We start from the raw sequence: 21,717 nt of genomic DNA on the forward strand, positions 1-21,717 counted from the left end.
GGGTCCAGATTCTCCCATGTGCTCCGCTCAAGATTCTGGCAATATGTGGCCAGTGGAGAATTCCCCTTGCAGAGGAGAACTTTCCAGTGGTGTAAAGCTAGTGGAGGTGGCATCAACTACTGATGGGTGCAGGGTTCTCCCCAGTGTTAAGCTTCTCAACTCGAGAGCCAGACTGCGTAGGGTCAGGGAGACACAAATAGATCCCTAGTCCTTCCCTCACCCCTGCCAATCATGGTAGGGAATTAAGCCCTTGTTTTATATTTGTTGAGTTTGTGTTTTTACCACTGACTATTCATCAATTCACTTAAATAAGAGAGAGCCCAAGCTGTAAAGTTTGGATCCCAAACTCATTGCAAACCTCCCCAAAGACAAGGGCTTTGGGGATCTAGGGTATTGGAACCACTGTGGCTATGGACTTCCCCAAATTTTGAGATGTTCAGATCCAAAGTTTGGTTCATGGTCTTCTCTAACTATGACTGCAAACACATGTTCTTCTTCGAGTGATTGCTCATGTGTATTCCACAATAGGTGTGCGTGCTCTAGGTGTGTTTCCCCCTAGCAGTACCCGTAGGTACTGAGCGCCCCCCATCCTCAGTTCCTTCTTGCCGCCAGTGAAGGTGCATCAGAACCACTCTGCTCCAGCTTTGCTGTAGCTCATCCCCAGAACTGCTTGTTCGTTCAGTGTTAGTACCTGTAGTTAGTTAGCTGCTCAGTTAGTTCAATTAGTTACAGCACCTGGGCCGGGACATGCCCCGCGCCCCGGGTTTTAAGTCATGCGACTCTTGTAGGTGATCTATTCCAAGGAGTGACCCACATGCAGACCGTTTATGCTGTTTGGGAGAAACCCATATTAGCAATCGTTGCAAGATTTGCAAATCATTCAAACCTCAGACCAAGAGGGAAAGAGACATTAGGCTCCGGACCATTCTGATGGAGCCGGCACTGACCCCAACTCCAGCGTGCCACTCTGAGCCGGCACCGGGCACCGCGGTGTCAGTGCGCGGCGACCTTCCAGAGCCTTCGACCAGTTGGCACCGCTTCCCATCTACAGGGCACAAGAAGGCAAAAATGTTGCCTTCTTCACAGCGGCACAGAGGTAAACCCAGGGCAGAGGCTAGACCCATGTCGGACAGTCCTCGATCCCCTCTGGCCTCTAGGCCTCCGACTCATATAGAGCGGAGTAGCCCAGGCACTTCAGACCAGGCCTCCCCTGCTGTCCGGATGCCCTCCACGCAAGAGGCCCTGCAGGCGGCCCGGGACATCATGTCCATGCCAGTACCAGGAGTGCCGCCAATGTCAGTCCTGCGCTCCAGGGGCAAGCCACCGCTGAGATCTCCGCAGTCACCCCCAGCTCGGTACTGGTCTCGGTCCAGAGAACATTCACAATGTCGTTCTCTGCCAGTGACCATTCAGGGCAAAGTCCATGTGGATCATCCTCGACTCCCACCAGACTGTCTGGTTGGGTGCCATCCGACTGAGACTCTTGGCACCGCTCCACTTCAAGGAGTGAGTACCTATGGGACTGAGGCAGACGTCGCCAGAGGTCCTCGAGTCAGAGGGGTTACCGTAGCCGGTCACAGTCTGGATGTCGATGCTGTTCCCGCTCGGAATCCCACTCCAAGACCCCGCCAAGGCATCGCCTCCGCAGCCCCGGGCGTCGATCCCCAGCATCTCGCCATTGCGGGTCCACCCATTGGAGCTGATCGCAGAGCAGCTGCTACTGATGGTACCAGTCCTCCACGTTGAGATTGCGGTCCCGTGGTTGGCCCATGGAGGGACGTCGCTCATCGCTCCCGGAACTGCCGCTCCTCCCGGGACAGCAGCAGATTGTTTGTCAGCCCGGCCTCCGCTCGTAGTCATCCCTCCATGGGCCAGGCCAGCCGGGCTGAGCAACCGGGCCCGCCGGTGCTGCAGCAAGTGTAGTGGCTCTGGGCCCCATGGCTGGCCCAGTGGTACCAGTGGGCTCTGTGGCCCCCAACGCAGCCCTGGTGGGGGCTCACTCAGTAGCCGGAGCCTCAGAGGCACCATTGGCCTCCCTCTCCAGACCTCCAAGGAAGGAGTTGGTGGGACGTACATCCCCAGCACCATGCCCGGAGACTGACCAAGTGGTGGGCCCTCCGGTGCCGGTGGACACCCAAAGTACCGCACTGGCCTTCTCGCCCTCCCTGGATGAGGTGATTACAGCCCTGCTCCCCTCAGTCCTGCAGGAGGACTTTAGGGCCCACCAGAGACTCTTAAAAAGGGTGGAATCAAGCCTCCACCTCCAGGCAGAGGAGATGGAGGAGCCCTTGCACTCCCTGTTTAATGTACTGTCCCCGTTGGCACTGGGAAGGGTAGCCTTGCTTCTCCATGAAGGGGTGGAAAAAATTTCAAATGCCCGGCCTCGGCCCCCACCTCCAAGAGAGTGGAATGCAAATACTTTGTACCCAACAAGGGACATGCGTACTTATAAACCCACCTGGCGCCCAACTCCCTGGTGGTTAAGTCGGTCAACCACAGGGAATGGCAGGGCCATCCAGCCCGTACCCCAGAAAATAAAGATTCATGGAGGCTGGACTCTTTTGGAAGAAAAGTTTATTCGTCCTTGAACTCCCAGTTACGAGTGACAAACCAGCAGGCTTTCCTGGGCCGGTATGAGTTCAATCTGTGGGGCTCCCTGCCTAAGTTCGAGGACTCCCTCCAGGAGCATGATAGGAAGGAGTTCAAGGCGCTGGTGGAGGAGGTTACAGTGACTGCCAGGGCAACCCTGCAAGTGGCTTCGGATGCGGCGGACACGGCTGTACAGTCCATGGCCTCCGCAGCGTCCATGAGAAGGGTGTCGTGGCTCCTGCTGTCCGGGCTGTCCGGTGAGGCGCAGGCCACCATGCAGGATCTCCCGTTTGACGGCAAAGCTCTGTTTGCAGAACAAACAGATACAAAGCTGCATGGTATAAAGAACTCTCGCACGACCCTCCAGACTCTGGGTCTCTATGTCCCGGCTCCAGCTAAATCTAAGTTTTAAGCCACAGCAGACTCCCGCTCAGACCTCCACCCAAAATATGAGGCCACCTATAAGAAGGCATGGGATTATAAAAGGTGCCCTCAGAGGCAGTTGAGGCTGGCCCCGCAACCTGGATCCTCTGAGGGCAAACAGGCGGGGAAAAGGTGATTTTGACGGGACGCTCGGGGGCGCCCTGCTAGTCCTCCTCAGGGATCCACCCTCAATAAAGCTTCAGTTCAAAGGCAAGGGGTTCTACTCCCACTATTTCCTTATCCCAAAGGCCAAAGGGGGACTCAGGCCCATCCTGGACCTGCGAGATCTGAACCAGTACTTGGTAAAGCTCAAGTTCCGTATGGTCTCCCTGACCTCCATCATCCCCTCCCTGGATCCCGGGGACTGGTACATGCTGCCTTCGTTCTGCAGGACGCGTATTTCCACATTCACATATTGGAGGGGCACAGAAGCCTCCTCCATTTCATGGTGGGGAAGAATCACTACCAATTTACGGTCCTCCCATTTGGCCTGTCCACTGCCCCCAGGATATTTACAAAATGTATGTTGGTGGTAGCGGCCTACCTCAGGCGCCGGGCGGGGGGGGGGGGTGTCCAGATTTTTCCTTATCTGGACGATTGGCTGGTCAAGGGCAGTTCCAGGTCTCAGGTGAGGGATCACGCATTAGTCCCAGTTCAATGTGTAAGCAGAGTCAGGTGGTGAGGTGTGGCAAGTTGTGGAAAAGAACTTCAGGGACTGATATCATTTGCATAGGCACACCCACCCCGCCTAGAATGAGGCCATAGCTGCCCAAATGGTCACTTTGGCTGTTGTGGGATCCCCAGTGTCTCTGTTATTGGGGCAGGAAGAATAAATTGTTATTACCCTGATTGTGGGAACTGTGCTTGGAACTGTACTTGGCCTTTTGTTATGATGGAGGGACTCACCATCAACTAAGTAGCACTCGCTAGGCAAGGGACATGGGTTCCAAAACTCTGTGAATTGAGAGAGGCTTGAGACAGGTATTAGTACCTGGTGGTGTGGGCCCCTTTGTGAGGGCTTGAAACACCAATTGCACCTCTGTCTCTCTTCACTGTGGAATGTCAGAGCTAATTTTGGGTCTATTAAGAGTCTTTCTACAGGTACTGTGCTGAATTCACTTTGGCCTCATGGTGCACCAGTACTAAGGCTCTCACTACTCTGAGCTGAAATCACTGAGCACTGTGTCAAGTAGTGGGGAGCCGGAAGATCTAGAGTGCAGTGGTGCTGTTCGTGGATAGGCTGGCGGAGCAGAGACGGCGGTGTGTTCGTGAGATGGCGAGCTGAGCTGTGCAGAGCGGAGCCCTGTGGGGCAGTCAGCTTCAGGTCATGTAAGGTGCCCCTTACCTCTTTCCCCCACACACACAGGCACATTTTTAGCCAGACTGGGGAGTAACACTCTGCAGATGAACTTTTGAACTCTGGGGCTGGACTTTTTGGACTTTGGGTGATTTTTGGATTGCTGGACTCAAGAGACGTTTGGGTTCTGGGACTCAAGAACCCGAGGGAAAGGATGTGGCCCAATTTGCTGGGGTGGGTTTTTGCTCATGGTTTGGTTAATAAACACTAGTTGTGGTGTTTCCCCAATTTAGTGCTGAGGTCGTTTACCTCATGTTATTAAAGATTCTCTGCTACACCGAGACTCTGTGCTTGCGAGAGGGGAAGTATTTCCTCTTTGAGGTGCCCAGGGGGTGTGTAAGATTTTCCCAGGTCACTGGGTGGGGGCTCGAGCCAGTTTTGCATTTGCTTTGATGAGAGGGAACCCCTTTATACTGAACCCGGCCCTTGCTGCTATCAACTTGGCCTGGCAGAAGGGTTACAAATTCATGGAGTTTATTGGGGCACTCCTGGATGCCTCATTGGCCACAGCTTCCCTCCCACCGGACAGTTCAAGACCCTGAAGGGGCTCATTGACACAGTCACAAAGTTCCCAGTGACAACAGCCAGAGCGTGCCTCCAGCTCTTGAGTCACATGTGGGCATGCACGTACATGGTCTGCCACACCAGACTTCGAATGAGGCCCCTCCAGCTCTGGCTGGCCTCGGAGTTTTCCCAGGCCAGGGACAGGATGGACAAGGTCCTCATCGTGCCCGACTTGGTGATCGCTTCCCTACGGTGGTGGTCCACCCCAAGCAACATGCTCCAAGGGGTCCCATTCAGGGACAGGGCCCTGTCGCTGGAGCTGGTGTCCGAAGCATCGGACCTGGGTTGGGGGCTCATGTGGGGAATGTTTGGACCCACGGTCTGTGGTCATCTCAGGATCGGACCCCACACATAACGTCAAGGAGCTCAGGGCGGTACACCTTCTGCTCACACCTGGAGGGTCCTCACGGACAACATGGCCTCAATGTTCTATATCAACAGGCAAGGTGGGGCCCAGTCATCTGCTGCGAAGCCCTCAGGCTGTGAGATTTCTGTATAGTCCATGGCATCTGCCTAAAGACCTTCCATCTACCGGGTGCTTGGAACGCACGGGCGGATCGCTTGAGCAGGGACTTCTCTCAGCACGAGTGGTCTCTCCACCCGGAAGTGGCTCACTGACTTTTCCAAGTGTGGGGAACTCCCCAGGTTGACCTGTTTGCTACTTGGCAGAACTGGCGCTGCCCCCAGTTCTGCTCCAGGGGGTGACTGGGATGGGGCACTATCTTCAATGCCTTCCTCCTCTCCTGGTCAGGCCAGTTTTCTCTATGCCTTCCCGCCATTCCCACTGATCAGCAAGGTCCTGGAAAAGGTAAAGGTGGACAAGGCCCGGGTCCTCCTGATTGTCCCAGCAAGGCCCAGGCAACATTGGTACGGGACCTCACGGGCCTGGCATTCCGCCTGGACCTGCTCTCCCAGGACCAGGGCCACCTCCTCCATCCCAACCTAGCGGCTCTCTACCTCACCGCGTGGCTGCTTAATGGTTAGTTAGGGAGGAGAGAACAAAAGGGGTCCAGCACATCATCCTAGAAAGCAGGCGGCCCTCCATGCACCATGTCTACTTGGCAAAGTGGTGCCGGTTCTCCAAATGGGTGGCTGAGCGGGGTGTCTCCCCGGTGGCTGCCCCAATCCATCTTATCCTGGACTACCTTCTCCACCTTATAGCCCAGGGCCTGGTGCCCTCGTCAGTCAGGGTGCACCTGGCAGCCACATAGGCCTTCCATCCGCCGGTGCAGGGGCACACCGTATTCTCCCATGCTAGGACTGGCTGGTTCCTCAAGGGGTTGGACCATCTGTTCCTGTATGCCAGGCCCCCAGTCCCGCAGTGGAACCTGAACCTGGTGTTGACCCATCTCACGGGGCCCCTGTTTGAGCCGCTAGCCACATGCGCCTGGTCCCACCTCTCATGGAAGGTGGCCTTCCTGGTCGTGATCATGTCGGCTAGGCGGGTCTCGGAGCTCAGGGCCCTGACCTCCAAGCCCCCATACGCGGGGTTTAATAAGGGACAAGGTCCAGCTCCGCCCACACCCTGCATTCCTCCCAATGGTGGTCTCTGCCTTTCACATGGGTCAGGACATTTTTCTGCCCATCCTCTGCCCCATGCCCCACGCATCCAGTGAGGAGCACCATCTCCACATGCTCGATGTGTGACAGGCTCTGGCTTTCTACCTCGAATGGACCAACCTGTTCAGAAAGTCCTCGCAACTGTTCATCGCCTCGGCTAAGCGCATGGGGGGTCGGTCGATCTCCACTCAGTGGCTTTCCAACTGGATCACTTCATGCATCCACACCTGTTATGAGCTGGCAGGTATCTCCCCGTCACCGATTGTGAAGGCGCACTCGATTCGGGCATAGGCCTCGTCAGCTGCCTTCTTGGCCCACGTCCCCATCCAGGACATTTGTAGGGCCACCACGTGGTCTTCGCTTCACATGTTCACCTCGCACTATGCGATCATCTCCCAAACCAGGGATGAAGCCTGGTTCGGCAGGACTGTTCTCCATCCTGAGAACTTGTGAACTCCTACCCACCTCCAACAGATATAGCTTGGAATCACCTATTGTGGAATACACATGAGCAATCACTCAAAGAAGAAAAGGCAATTACCTTTTCCGTAACTGGTGTTCTTCGAGATATGTTGCTCATGTCTATTCAACATCCCACCCTCCGTCGGAGTTGTCTGGCAAGAAGGAACTGGTGGTGTGGGGAGCGTGCAGCTCTCCTTATACCGCTCCATGGAGGCACCACTTCAGGGGTTGCTGGGGCGCTCCCCCCTAAGGGCACTGCTAGGGGAAAAGCTTCCGGCACCAGTGCACGTGGCGAGCACGCACACCTATTTTGGAATAGACATGAGCAACACATCTCGAAGAACACCAGATATGGAAAAGGTAACTGTCTTTTTGTCACTCTTCTCCCAGGTAGGAAATGTACATTAGTGGTTAGAGGTTTAGAATTAGATTATGTAAAAGGGCCATTCTTTACTTGTAGGGAACTAATGTTTAAGACTAATATTTGCTCATAAGACTCGATAACCTTTTGGTGAGCTCTGAGGTAAATAAATGTTTACACTTTAATGATTCATTTCTGAATAAGGAAACAATGAAATAAGCAAACAAATTTGTGTGATCTTACAGTTATCTCCATCTAAAAACTATGTGCATTTGCTTTTGGTTAATTTGCAATTTGTGACATTTGAATATGGAAAATACACATCTAATTTTTAAAATCTTTTAATAGGAGATTTCAAAGTTTCCTGAGAAAGACTGCACAGTATTGGGGGAAGGTGGAATCATCCTGAGTGGAGGTCAACGGGCAAGAATCTCACTAGCGAGGTGAATATTTTATCATCTGAATGGCTGACACGTCACATTTGGAAAACATAGTATGAACATTTAATGACATGTGGACCTAATTCTGCCATATAGATATATGTGCATAACTCCAGTGGGAGCTGCATTTTAACATCAGAGATCAGATTTTTGTCCTATGAAAATACAGGTATTTAAGATACATCTATATGTTCATTAATTTAGTTCAGAAATACCCAGAGATTCAGCAAAAGATGAAAGTTTCCATAGTTAACTGAAACTGTCAGGTTAAAGTTCACAGCATGAAATGTTGATTGTCTGAGCACCAGAGAAATGCTTGTCATGTGCAAATAGAAATACAAATTTTTTCAGCAACTGTCACTAGAGGGTCTCAAAGAGCTTTACACATTAAATAATTGAGAATCATAATGCCCTCAGAGGGTTGTCAGATATTGTCTCCATTTTCCAAACAGGGAAATTGAGGCCTGATCCCTGGAACTGGCTCTGCGACGCAAACCACTTCAAAGGAGACAAAGCAAAGACCTTACCTCCTCTCCACACAAGCCCGCAGAGTGATCCTTCATAAGGTGTTGCACAGTGGCTGTGCTTTCTAGGACTTCAGTGTCTCTCATGCTGGCCCTAAGGCAGTGAAACTATGCATCTCCCCTACACAGGGCTTTTTAAACATTTTATTAAACGTTCATTCAATCAAGAGACAACCCTCCCCATAAGATTGTTGAGGAAGAATTTTTTTTTTAAAGATACGTATGGTTTGCTTATTTCCCCCCTTATTTAAGACTGGCATCTATTAAATAACAGTTAAGGATTAAGCTCAAAGAAATATCATATTTGGTATAAAAGAATTAAACCACACAAACTAGGCACTGCATCCTTGGAGGAACCTGCAAAGGAATAACCAGGGGATGGGGGTACAAGTTGGGTGAGATAATATCTTTTATTGGACCAACTAATTATCTCACCTACCTTGTCTCTCTAATATCCTGGAACCAACATGGCTACAACAACACTGCATACAGAGGAAGGGGAAGCAGACTGAATTTTCAATTTTTCTCCAAAATCTGAGCTTTCCTTAAAAGAAGCCTCTAGCTGGTGTAGTTGTGAAGAAAAACACCTTCAAACTCTGAAGCAGTGTAACCAAACATGGTGATGTCTGCCTGGGTTTGCAGAGCCTGAAACAATAGCTCTGACATGTGAACTGCCCCATTCATTTCAGTGGGTGCTAATTCAGATGCCAATGGTGATTCGTTAACCATTAGGTAACAGTGTTGAAATTTAAAGTATACCAATACTCAAACCACACAAGGCAGAAGTAGGATCATATTATGAAGACATAGACCAGAATTTCTCAAACATTGGGCATGCTCTAGTGCGGGTGAGGTTAAAGATGCATATATTAAGATGTGGAGGCCTTTAGAACACTTGGCAGAGTTGCAAGTAGGCAGAGGGAGTGGTTAATTCCATTTTCCTGAAGGGGGCATGTCTCATCTTTCTAAAGTTTGGGGAATGCTGAACTAAAGTATAAACCATTCAGATTTCCATAAAAACTATCAGACTGATTAAATACCTTTCCAAATTCTGTGTAGAGCCATGTTTATAAACTTCCAAAGGAACTCAGGTCAATTCCTGGAATGTCATATGATTGATTTTATCAATCTACTGTTGTGTGATCAGCTTGCCAATAGGCATTAGTCTTCAGCTGTATAATTATATTTTTAAAATAAAAAGTCACAAAGACAGTATAGGCAACATCCAATATATAGCACTGAGCTGAACACAGCCATTAATGTAGGAAGTAAGTTATAAACTCGCCAACTGTTGAAAATGTCAAGAACAGTATGATTACTGTGCAGTCACTACATCAAAATGTACAATAAGTGAATTCAATCATAATAGAAGGTCTTCCAGTAAAATTACCTATACTATTGGCAGAGTATACTATTAATGTTTTTAGTGGCTATATGTTTTTCATATTATGTTTGTTCAAGATAACTGTTTAGAAACAAAGGTTAAAAGATTTTTAAGTACTTTAAATGGAAGTAAAATCCAATTTTCAGGGTTTTCTTGATTATTTCTTTGTACTGCTCATTTATAGTGTCACGTTTTACAATCACACAGTAAGACAAAGGGCCTGCTCCTGCTCCCATTGACATCAATGGCAAAACTCTTGTTCACTTCAGTGGGGGCAGGGTTGGGCCCCAGTGTCCAGCTCAAGATCATTACAGTCTAAGATTCGGACCCTGCAAATACTTAGGCACTTGCTGAACATCAAACATGTGAGTAGTACCACTGATGTTAGGTAGCTGTTTGCAGGATTGGGACCTAAGATTCTCATATAGGACCCTGCAGTCCATTTACTATAAAGCACTTTACAAGACTGAGCCCTATGGTCCCATAATTCTGTAAGTCTTCGACAGAGAAAGAACTTGAGATCAGTAGACTTTGGAACAGGTCCAGAATCCCTGTTAAACTGAGCAAGCATATTACACATACACAACTTGCAAGAGCAGGCCTTAAGAAGGTCTTTAAAAGCCCCAAAGTAAAAGACACAGTAAAGGTGGTTGTGCAGTTTCTTTTGATTACATAGAATTCCATGAAAAATTACCTTACTATGCAAAATGCCCTTCTACAAGGAAAGGCTTTATTAAAAGGTGAATTATAAACCTATTTAATTCTGAACACTGATTCCCTATAAATAAGCAGTCTAGATTCTTATGTCTATTAGTTACAGCTGTTATGAGATTCAATTTTAAAAGCATGCATTTTAAACGTAACTTAAATTGAACAGGTAGATAGTAGTGAAAGCTAATTTCATTTCTATTTCCTTTGTTTAGAGCAGTATACAAAGATGCTGATTTGTATCTCCTGGATTCTCCTTTTGGCTATTTAGATATTTTAACAGAAAAAGAAATATTTGAAAGGTACTGTATGTTTTCTGAGGTTTGTTTCTGGGAGTTCTGTCAAGCAGCACAATGCAAAGCACAAATCCAAGAAAGAAAACACTCCCTCCTCTATTTGGCACAGAATTTGTATTAATATGCCCAAAATATAGAAGTGGTCAAAATGATACATAATTTTTAGGAATGATTTTGGATGCTGTATCCAAAGCCATGTGACAATACATTACCTTTTGGATAGCAGGCATCTTATACTCATTAAAGCTGCCCATACAGTAATTGGACATATTGTAACTCCTATTGCTTATTCATCCCCAGATACAGTTATATATATTCTCTCTCTCTCTCTCAAATTACACATACAATATTATAGTGAGTGTGTGCATGCATGACAAGTGCTTGTAGCATATTATCTTAAATAGTTTAAAATAGTTTAAATAATTATCAACTGTTTCTTGGGTCTTGGTGTTCATAGAAAATAGTATTTTGTCCTTTTTTGTGTAAACCCAAACAGGCTGGTCACCCAAAAGGACCCACTGACCAACTGGACAGGAGAGATTGACAGCAGACTGGGCAAGCACATATGTACCTAGGGGACCCCCCCATAGGTCGATTATACAATAATTCCCTGCTCTCCATGAAGTTTCCCAGTCACATCTGTGTGGTGTATGAAAGTTTTGAATGGCTGAGAGTGGGGAACTTACAAGCAGCTCAGCTGCGCCACCATTACATTGAGCCTAACTAGAGGCCAGTGTCCATTCTTCTGCTCACCCCCCTTGGCACCACAGACAACACTAATTGTGTGTTCCACCCATTTCTCTGCCATAAAGAAGCAAATGGAGTAAGAATGGAAGTGATGAAAGTAATATGAAAGCATGGAGAGAAAATATTGAATGATTGCCCTGGTTTTAAAATGCTTATAATTCTTTTGTTTTTGTTTTTGTTTTTTTTGTAGCTGTGTTTGCAAGTTGATGGCAAATAAAACTAGAATCCTGGTGACTTCAAAACTTGAACATTTAAGGACAGCAGACAAAATATTAATTTTACATGAAGGAACCAGCTATTTCTATGGAACATTTTCTGAACTTCAGGATCAGCGCCCTGACTTCAGCTCAAAGCTGATGGGATTTGATTCTTTTGATCAGTTCAGTCCAGAGAGAAGAAACTCAATTCTGAATGAAGCTCTCCGACGGTTTTCCATTGATGGAGATGGAGTGGGTTCCCGAAATGAATCCAAGAAACAGTCTTTTAAACAAACTACCGATTTCAATGAAAAAAGAAAGAACTCCATCATTATTAATCCACTTAATATTAGCAGAAAGTTTTCATTAATACAGAAAGCCCCAGGACAGGCCAATGGGATAGAAGGTTATAGTGAGCCACCAGAAAGAAGGCTGTCTCTGGTGCCCGATTCTGAACAGGGGGACGTCATTCTGCCTCGGAGCAATTTACTAACCACAGGGCCCATGTTCCAAGGACAGAGGAGGCAGTCTGTGCTGAACTTGATGACCCGCACCTCAATTAACCAGGGACAGAGCTTTTACAAAAAGGGAAGCATATCTGTACGTAATATGTCAATGGTCCCCCCGTCTAACCTGTCTCTCAAGAGAGACATCTATGCTAGGCATTTGTCTAAAGACGGTGTCTTGGAAATAAGTGATGAGATTAATGAAGAAGATTTGAAGGTAGGTGCTGATTTGTATTGCCCTTCTTCTTAGATGAAATACTTTGCTGATAGCACTGAGCACTACAGTCCTTCTGTGTTTTCCACCTTCCTTGTAATGCATTATGTGGTACTGCTCTGTAGAGTGTCCTTTATTTTTCTATCTCAAATACCAGTTTGAAATTTAGTTAAAGAATTTATACATAATCTGAAAAAATGATTCTAGGAGGACTCTTTTGTTGCAATATCACTGCATCAGACCCTCAAGCACAGCTCCTGTCTACTTTATAACAAGTCATGTACAATTTTTGAAATCCATCTATTCCCTTACAGTTACTGCCTTTTTAGATTAATTATGTGGAAATGAAATTTGAAATCAAGTTTGAAACTAAAGTTTGTGTGATTTTTAATCTAAGAATCAAGAGTAGACATTTGAAATATTAATTCATGGAATAAATTAAACCAATTGGAATAGTTACACACACTGAATGTAGATATTCAATATTGCAGCTGATTAGGCTACAAGTTTATAGTATTTGATTTATAAAAAAAGCACTGAATTAATTTTACATGGTGATGCAGTCACTGGAGAGAAGATTATGCTGGATTAGTTATAGTATAATGGAGTTTCTGGTAATAACTTTGTAGTTAAAACACAGATGAGATTTGCACTTAAAACTCTATTTCACTTTTTAATGAATGAATTTCATTTCCAAGTTTGGCAAAGTTGCTCTTTGGAGTACAACTGAAGTTTTCTAGGTCACTTTCTGAATGAAAATTTTGTACTTTTATTATTATTAATTATTATTATTATTATTGTTACCGTAGTGCCTAGGAGCCCTACTCATGGACCAGAACCCTATCATGCTATGTGCTGTATACAATGAAGAAATGCTTAAAGCTCATTATTATTTAAAAATTAGCATTTCTCACCTTTTCTTTTGCCTGAGTGATCTTAGCAGAACAGAGATTCCTCAGAGTTTCTTTGAAAGCTCATGTGTAGGTAATGTTTGAAGAAATTAAGACATAATTGAGCTATGTTTTTAGCAATAGTGTATTGATCTGAAGATTGTTATTATCAGGCTGTGTCAACAGCTCAAGTGATTTTTAAGTGGTGTCTTTATGCAAGAGGTAACAACAATTATCTTGCGCTGTATGAATAACTGATTTTTGGTTTGGTGACCAAACTAAAAAAAAAAAATTAAATTGTTTCAGGTCAAACAAAATGTTTTGTTTCTTTTGATTTTTTTTTACCTTTAAAAAAATCAATATGGATGTAAAATTCTAAATGGATTTCAAATGGGAAAGTCAAAATGAAAAGTTTAGACTTTTCTTTATTTTTTCTTTTTCTTTTTCAACTGAAACAATTCAGCAAATTCTGTATGAATTTGTGAAATGTTTTGGTCAACCTGAATATTCATTTTTCAGCAAAAGGTTTCACCTAAAAAATGTCACTCCTCCCTACAGTCATCATTCCTCCTCTCTGGCCAAACTGAATCCTGCAATTCTGTCACTTAAAATGAATCAGTGCAGGAGGGATTGTAGTCACATATCAATAGTTCTTATGCCTAGAGGTGGTCATTCTAATCATGTTCTTATCAATTATCTTGGCAGGAATGTTTTATTGATGATGCAGCAAGCATGAGTGTTGTTACTACCTGGAATACATATTACAGATACATTACCACCCACAAAAGCTTGACTTTTGTGCTAATTTTGTGTGTAGTAATCTTTTTAATTGAGGTAAGACTATTCTGCTCTTAATATCATGTTATGTTTGTTCAAACTGTGCATTCTTTTGTTTCAAATATAAAAGTATTTAGTGTCAATATTTTTGCATATGTATTTTTGTTGGCTGCTGACTTAATTGCTGATGAGTGGTGTTGGGATATTACTTTTTTGGTTTACTGTTGTTTCTCAAAAACAATGAGTTAGTGCAAGGCTGTACAAGAGTCCATAACCCCAAGAGCTAGATTCACACAAGGAATCTGGAACTCAAGTCCACCATTTAGGCACAACCGAGATCCTCCAACCGCTGCTTAGCTGCAGCCTCTCTGTAGGTGGCTACATTTCCACCATTACATTTCCCTAGGCGCCTAAGCTTCTACTAGTGAGCATGTGCACAGATTCCTTAATCTAGGCACCCAAGTGCCTAGCTCATGTGTAAGCCCCAGACAGATCCTCATACTAGGTTTTCACCTGTCTATTGACCCTTTGGATCCAATCTGGTGGGCATGCTCAGAGCATTCCTAAAACCAAACAGGTAGAGGAGGAGATGTGGGTGTCTTCCTTATAATCTGCAGCTCAGTGGTTTCTGCACTCACCTGCAACATGGGAGACCCAGGTTTATCTGCCTGATGTGGAGCTGGGATTTGAACTTGCGTCTCCCACCTCCCAGGAGAGTGTCCTAACCACTCAGTCTCTCTCTGAATCATTAAAAGTCAGGGCCCAGATTATTTCTGGTTTTACTTTTCCTACACTTGCTAATTTACTAAGGCCCAGCTTCTCTGAGGTCTTCAGGCATGTAACTCTCATTGATTTCATTGGGAATTAGGCACCCAAATACTTTCGAGAATCTGGGCCAAAGCCAGTTTGCCTTTATGCAAGGGTTTGCAGCCTCAAAACAGAAAGAGAGGCCCCAGCCAGAGTGCACACAGGGGCTTTGGCATGGTAGTTTGTCACTGAGTGGAGTATGCTGCTCAGTTAATTGTTAGAAACCTAAAGAACACCTATTAGGTCATTTAAAAAAATTAAAAACCTTTATCTAACTGGAAGACAAAACCTATGACATACTAATATCCACTCAGTAAAATCCCTGTTTAACTACAGAGGTCAAAGACCAGTGAACAGATTAACAGGGTGGGGAATACTTATTCAATTATTGCACAGAATGTATTTAGTCCCCGGTGGATATGTGCAGCATGACAAAATTTCCAACCCGAGTGAGAGTTACATACTCAGCAACACAGTGTTCCCTCTAATGGCTACCGCACATACAGAGATTTATGATGGGCATGACCGTTTAGCAGTAGAGACTTTACACTTCTAAACTGAGAGAGTAGCGTCAAGTAAAAAGCTGAGAAAGGAGCCCTATGCGGCAGCTTACACTACAGATCAGTTGTGGGCAACCTGCGGCCCGCGGGCCGCATGTGGCCCATCAGGGTAATCTGCTGGCGGGCCATGAGACAGTTTGTTTACATTGACCATACACAGGCACGGCTGCCCACAGCTCCCAGTGGCCGCGGTGTGCTGTTCCTGGCCAATGGGAGCTGCGGGAAGCAGCGGCCAGCATGTCCCTGCAGCCCACACCACTTCCCACAGCTCCCATTGGCTGCAGGGAGCTGCAGGTAGCTAAGCCTGCAGACAGTCAACATAAACAAACTGTCTCGCGGCCGGCCAGCGGATTACCCAGAAGGGGCTGCATGCGTCCCGCAGGCTGTAGGTTGCCCAGCACTGCTACAGATGCTACCTTAAACCTAGAAGAATGAGCTATTCTAGATCTAGAGGTGCCAGATTCATGACCCAACCAGGGCATTATTACAAGGAAAATGTACAAGAACTTACGTTTTGGCCAAGTGTTGTATGTGTGCACATTTTCAAGAAGCTCATGGTTCTTAATGCCCAACTACAGAATCTAGAAGCCAGAGTTGCTGAACTGGTAGAGCAGAGGAAGAAGTGGATACTCACAGAAACAGCATGTAAGGATTCTGTAAAGCAGGCCCACCTCAGAATTGGCTCTCTGCATCCCTCAGATGAGAACGCTGGTCTTGTAGTGGGAGGCAGCCAAGGTGGAGATGGGATTATGGCTGTGAGACACAGGAGGATGGGGGGAGATATTGATTACTAGATTATTATGACAGCTCTTCAGTAATTTATCTAGCTGGTGCAAAGATGGCAGATCTCATGAGACATCTAAAACAAATTTCTGATAAGTATTGGGGTGTAATCTGTCATAAGGCATATCTTGATAGCAGTGATGGGGGAGATATGAGAGAGATGACCTAGGATCTACATTTAAATTACTAGGAATAAGGTTTAAGTATAAGATCTATCCAGTAGATTTTCTGAAATGCTTCCAGTATCATCAGATTAACTCAACAGGAGGCTCCCCTAGGTCTCAGTGGATAGATAAGAATTCAGTGTAGAGAGGAGGCTCTATATTTATTAGACACTGAGGGCTGTCATTGGGGGGCAAGGAGAGCCTATACAGAAGGGATGAGTTCCACTTTAAACAAAGTGGAACTTTATTGCTGGCACAGCAAATTAACGGTGTGTTGAAGTATTACTTAAAACTAGCAGCGGAGGGATAGGAGACATGCTGAGGAACACTCAGATCAGACAAAGAGATTGGTCAGAGAGAGTGACAATACTACACTAACTCTGGTAGCAAAGGATTGGACAGAAATTAAAGCTGAATTGAACTGGAGGAAGAGGCACAGACTGAGCTCAAGGGGTATATTCCTGAAAAGTAACAGTGTCAGACAAATGAGTTAAATAAAATTAGTAATGTGTTGAATTCTTTACTGTCACTTTAAGTCTTGACACATATTTCATATCTACCGGGAAGCAGTCTCACTGTTCGAGTTGTTAACAAAATGTAATAATATTTAAAACAAAAGAAATGTCCAAACATACAGTAAGGGTCCCTTGTCACCAAGAATGCATTTCAGCAAATCGCTGTTAATCACACAGTGCCAACAAATATAAAAGGTGCTTTGGTACTTGAATGCTCATAAAGTGTATGTATAAATGTAGTTCTCCTTGGGAGGTGCACTGAAGGGTTTCCTTTGGAAGGAGGAACAGAAGTGGCAAGGTGTTTGCTTCAAGGAAGTTTGAATTTCATCCATTTATAATGTTCTCTGTACAAATAATGATGCAATAAACAATTACCATAATTGTGGAAAGAAGAAAAGGGAGTAAAAGAACATAATGTAACAGAAAAAAATAATCGTATGTTCACTGATTGCAGGTGGCTGCTTCTTTGGTTGGGGTGTGGCTTCTCAAAGAGTAAGTATTGTCTGCATTTTATTATGGGCTTGGGGATTCTCTTTCTGCTGTTGCTTTTTGTAAAAAAAAACCCCAAAAACCTCTTAATATTTGTTCATGAAGATCCTTAAGGCTAGTCAAAAACATATAAGAATGAATATACTGGGTCAGACCAAAGGTCCATCTAGCCCAGTATCCTGTCTTCTGACAGTGGCCAATGCCAGGTGCCCCAGAGGAACACGTAATCATCAAGTGATCCATCCCCTGTCGCTCATTCCCACCTTTAGCAAACAGAGGCTAGGGACACCACCCCTGCCCATCCTGGCTAGTAGCCATTGATGGACCTATCATCCGTGAATTTATCTAGTTATTTTTTGAACACTGTTATAATCTTGGCCTTCACAACATCCTCTGGCAAAGAGTTCCGCAGGTTGACTATGCATTGTGTGAAGAAATACTTCCTTTTGTTTGTTTTAAACCTTCTGCCTATTAATTTCATTTGGTGACCCCTAATTCTTGTGTTATGAGAAGGTGTTAATAACACTTCCTTATTTATTTTTCTCCACACCAGTCATGATTTTATAGACCTCTATCATATCCCACTGTAGTCGTCTCTTTTCCAAGCTGAAAAGTCCCAGTCTCATTAATCGCTTCTCATATGGCAGCCGTTCCATACCTCTAATAATTTTTGTTGCCCTTTTCTGAACCTTTTCCAATTCCAGTATATCTTTTTTGAGATGAGGTGACCACATCTGTATGCAGTATCCAAGATGTGGGCATACCATGGATTTATATAGAGGCAATATGATATTTACTGTCTTATTATCTATCCCTTTCCTAATAATTCCCAACATTCTGTTTAATAAGGTTACTCTTATACTAATTCACTGAAGTGCTTTTGGCCTTACCCAATGTGGTTATGATACAGATAAAGCATTTTGTTTGTTTAGTAATTTAGTTTGGCTTAATTCTCAATTAAAAGATTTTCTTTTTTAGAAAAGGATGAATTTCCTACTAATTGGGTAGATTAGTTTTTATTAAATAACTCCTAATAAGGTACCTTGTTCAGAAGATATTACCAATATAATCCATTTTTCATAATAATATAGAGGGGAAATCAAAGAGGACTCCTAAGCATATATTAATGGCCTAGTTCCTGTGTATTTCCTTATCAAATCATCTACAGTGTATGTGTATGAAACAGATTTTAGAAGATACCGTAGATTTTGATAAGCACTCATGTATCTGAGAAGTGATAAATAAGGTATTTAGCACATTGATAGCTGAACACAGGGATGAGAATTTAGGCTTAATAGAATATGGAGTGACCAATTAGTTGTGTTTTGTACATGGAGGTTGATGTTCAAGAAAGAAAAATCACCCATATGGATTTAGGACAAATGGAGCTTGTAGATACTACTTGTGTAATAATTATAGTAACAGGAATGAAGATGCTTTTTGAACTTACTGTATTTTTTTTAAATTGCATTTCATAGATATGCTGCAAGTGTGGCAAATGCAACAGAGGCAAAAAATGCCAGCTCTGATGTGTCCAACAGTGCTGCAGTGATTGTCACCGACACTAGCAGCTACTATGTCTTCTATATTTACGTGGGAGTGGCAGATACCCTGTTTGCCTTGGGAATCTTCAGAGGTTTACCCCTGGTGCATACTCTTATAACAGTTTCTAAAACTCTTCATCAGAAGATGCTGCACGCAGTTCTTCAGGCACCGATGTCAGTCGTCAACTCTTTGAAAGCAGGTAGTCAAGTTAGAAACTGACTGACTTAATTATTTATGCCTTTGATTTTAATTAAAGAGTGCTTCATTCTGTTTAAAGGAAACCATTGTTTTCTCTACCACCTCAGTTCAATTTTAAATGTTTGCTACATCAAAAGTAAAGTATGAATCTTGTAGAACATCTTGACTGCATTTTAAGTACCACACATTTTAGATGTCTGCGTTGGTTTTGAAATATCTCCTTCAGGTTTTATAAAAGTTGTCATAAATATAAAGGGAAGGGTAAACACCTTGAAAATCCCTCTAGTTGCTCTTAGGTAAAAAACAACTTCAGGTCTGTGAAGACTTGTGAATTTCCCTGCAGGAGGTTAACTACCCTGCCTTTAGGTAGAGAAAAACTCCAGCTCACAAAAGACTTTTGTCTCTGCTCTGGCCCCCAAGCAGAGACAAAAAAAAATAAAATAAAATACCTCTAACTGCTTTCAGCTTAAAACCTGCTTTCCAGCAGCCCAAAGGAAAAAAAATATTTCCTTTTAAAATCTGTGCTTCTGGTTCAAAAAATCTCAAATTGATCTCAAAATGATCCCATCGCTGTGCCACCATGTCAAGGTTCCTTCCCCACTCTGAAGTCTAGGGTACAGATGTGGGGACCTGCATGAAAACCCCCTAAGCTTATTTTTACCAGCTTAGGTTAAACTTCCTCAAGGTACAAACTATTTTACCTTTTGTCCTTGGACTTTATTGCTGCCACCACCAAGCGTCTAACAAATATATCACAGGGAAAGAGCCCGCTTGGAAATGTCTTTCCCCCCAAAATCCTCCCCAAACTCTACACCCCCTTTCCTGGGGAAGGCTTGATAGAAATCCTCACCAATTTGCATAGGTGAACACAGACCCAAAAGCTTGGATCTTAAGAACAATGAAAAAGCAATCAGGTTCTTAAAAGAAGAATTTTAATTGAAGAAAAGAGGAAAAGAATCCCCTCTGTAAAATCAGGATGGTAAATACCTTACAGGGTAATCAGATTCAAAACACAGAGAATCCCTCTAGGCAAAACCTTAAGTTACAAAAAGACACAAAAACAGGAATCTACATTCCATTCAGCACAGCTTATTTTCTCAGCCATTTAAACAAAACAGAATCTAACACATATCTAGCTAGATTACTTATTAAGTTATAAGACTCCATTCCTTTTCTGTTCTCGGCAAAAGCATCACACAGACAGAGAGAGCCTTTGTTTCTCCCCACCCCCCAGCTTTGAAAATATCTTGTCTCCTCATTGGTCATTTTGGTCAGGTGCCAGCGAGGTTATCCTAGCTTCTTAACCCTTTACAGGTGAAAGGCTTTTTCCTCTGGCCAGGAGGGATTTTAAAGGTGTTTACCCTTCCCTTTATATTTATGACAACAGTGTAAAAAAACCATAAAAACAGACAAGAGCTGAGTTCACTTTGGATAAAACTATTGTATAAAATACACAGTCAGCTCTGCAATAAGTAACTGAAGGTCAGATTCAGATACCCTTACTCCAGGTAATCCCACTGAAGTGGATGGAATAAGGTGCTACTCAGCATGAGTAAGGGTATCAAAATCTGTCCCTAAAGTTGCTGGAGATTTTGTTACATAACTAATACAGTAAGTGCCACTGTCATCTGTGTATAAAATTCCTGTCCTATCCTCATTTACTGGACTATACTTAAAAGTATATAGCAGGAGACACTAGTGAATAGAAATGGACCAAAATGAGTCTCCATTTCATATAACTCCTTCTTATTACTAATTCTCTCAACATCATTTTGCACATTAAGTCTGCTTGGAAGTCAGGAAGCTGATATTTGGAAATTAAATACCATGCTAATGCACAGACTATCCATATCTATTTCAAAATCTATTGCATGAGTGGTACAGCCTGTCTGCGTTTGTCTCTCTTCCCCTATCCCATCTAAGCATGCATCTTCTATTGCACTAACCTATTCTGCATTTTCCTGGGACCTCACTAACTAAAATAAAAGCTGTAGGGCTAAATTCAGCCCTGTTGTAAGCAGATGTAACTCCATTAACAATAAGGGAATAACACTTATGCCAAGGCTGAGTTTAGCGCAAAAACTTTAAAAACATCTCTCAGTTAACATTTCCATGTGCAGAAAACCTATAGTTTTAGTTAAAGCTGACATCTGTAGAACATATTCATGTAACAACGAGTCCTTTGCCTGTTGCTTTATTTCTGTTTTTTTCCATCTGTAGGTGGAATACTTAACAGATTCTCTAAAGATACAGCCATACTGGATGACGTACTGCCACTTACAATATTTGACTTCATTCAGGTTTGTAAAATCAGAGTTCTAGATATATTTGTTTATTTAGTCTTCCCCTGCAGTCACACAGCATGGATAACATATCATATTAAATAAAAAGAACTAAGCAAAAAATTAGAACGCAACATTTAGCTTGTTAGATTCCCCCCCCCTTCTATTTAGCTGTAGGCCATGATCTTAGCAGGATTCAGGAAACAATTGGACATTTAGATGGATGAATATCTGCAGAGTTACGGTAGTAAATACTTTTTAAAAAGGTTTTGGAAAGGATATAAATTCCTCATGCTTCAAGCCAGCTGCTAATTACTGTGGGTTTGGTGGAAACATTGCCTGTGGCGAGGTTGTTCCATAACCTGCATACTACAA

At 44.1% G+C, this 21,717-nt stretch overlaps 1 protein-coding gene across 1 annotated transcript in view; it reads left to right on the forward strand.

Moving 5' to 3' along the window:
• CFTR (CF transmembrane conductance regulator) overlaps positions 1-21,717 on the forward strand; it is a 144,345-nt gene that overhangs the window by 64,075 nt on the left and 58,553 nt on the right. Inside the window, exons 12-18 of the mRNA XM_084613660.1 lie at positions 7,665-7,759; positions 10,588-10,674; positions 11,606-12,335; positions 13,928-14,056; positions 17,283-17,320; positions 18,796-19,061; positions 21,281-21,360. Of these exons, the coding sequence (XP_084469786.1) occupies positions 7,665-7,759; positions 10,588-10,674; positions 11,606-12,335; positions 13,928-14,056; positions 17,283-17,320; positions 18,796-19,061; positions 21,281-21,360 (1,425 nt within the window). The remainder of the gene's footprint in view (positions 1-7,664; positions 7,760-10,587; positions 10,675-11,605; positions 12,336-13,927; positions 14,057-17,282; positions 17,321-18,795; positions 19,062-21,280; positions 21,361-21,717) is intronic.

The sequence above is a fragment of the Lepidochelys olivacea genome (genome assembly GCF_965140295.1).
Source record: "Lepidochelys olivacea isolate rLepOli2 genome assembly, chromosome: 1".
Lineage (NCBI taxonomy): Eukaryota > Metazoa > Chordata > Testudines > Cheloniidae > Lepidochelys > Lepidochelys olivacea.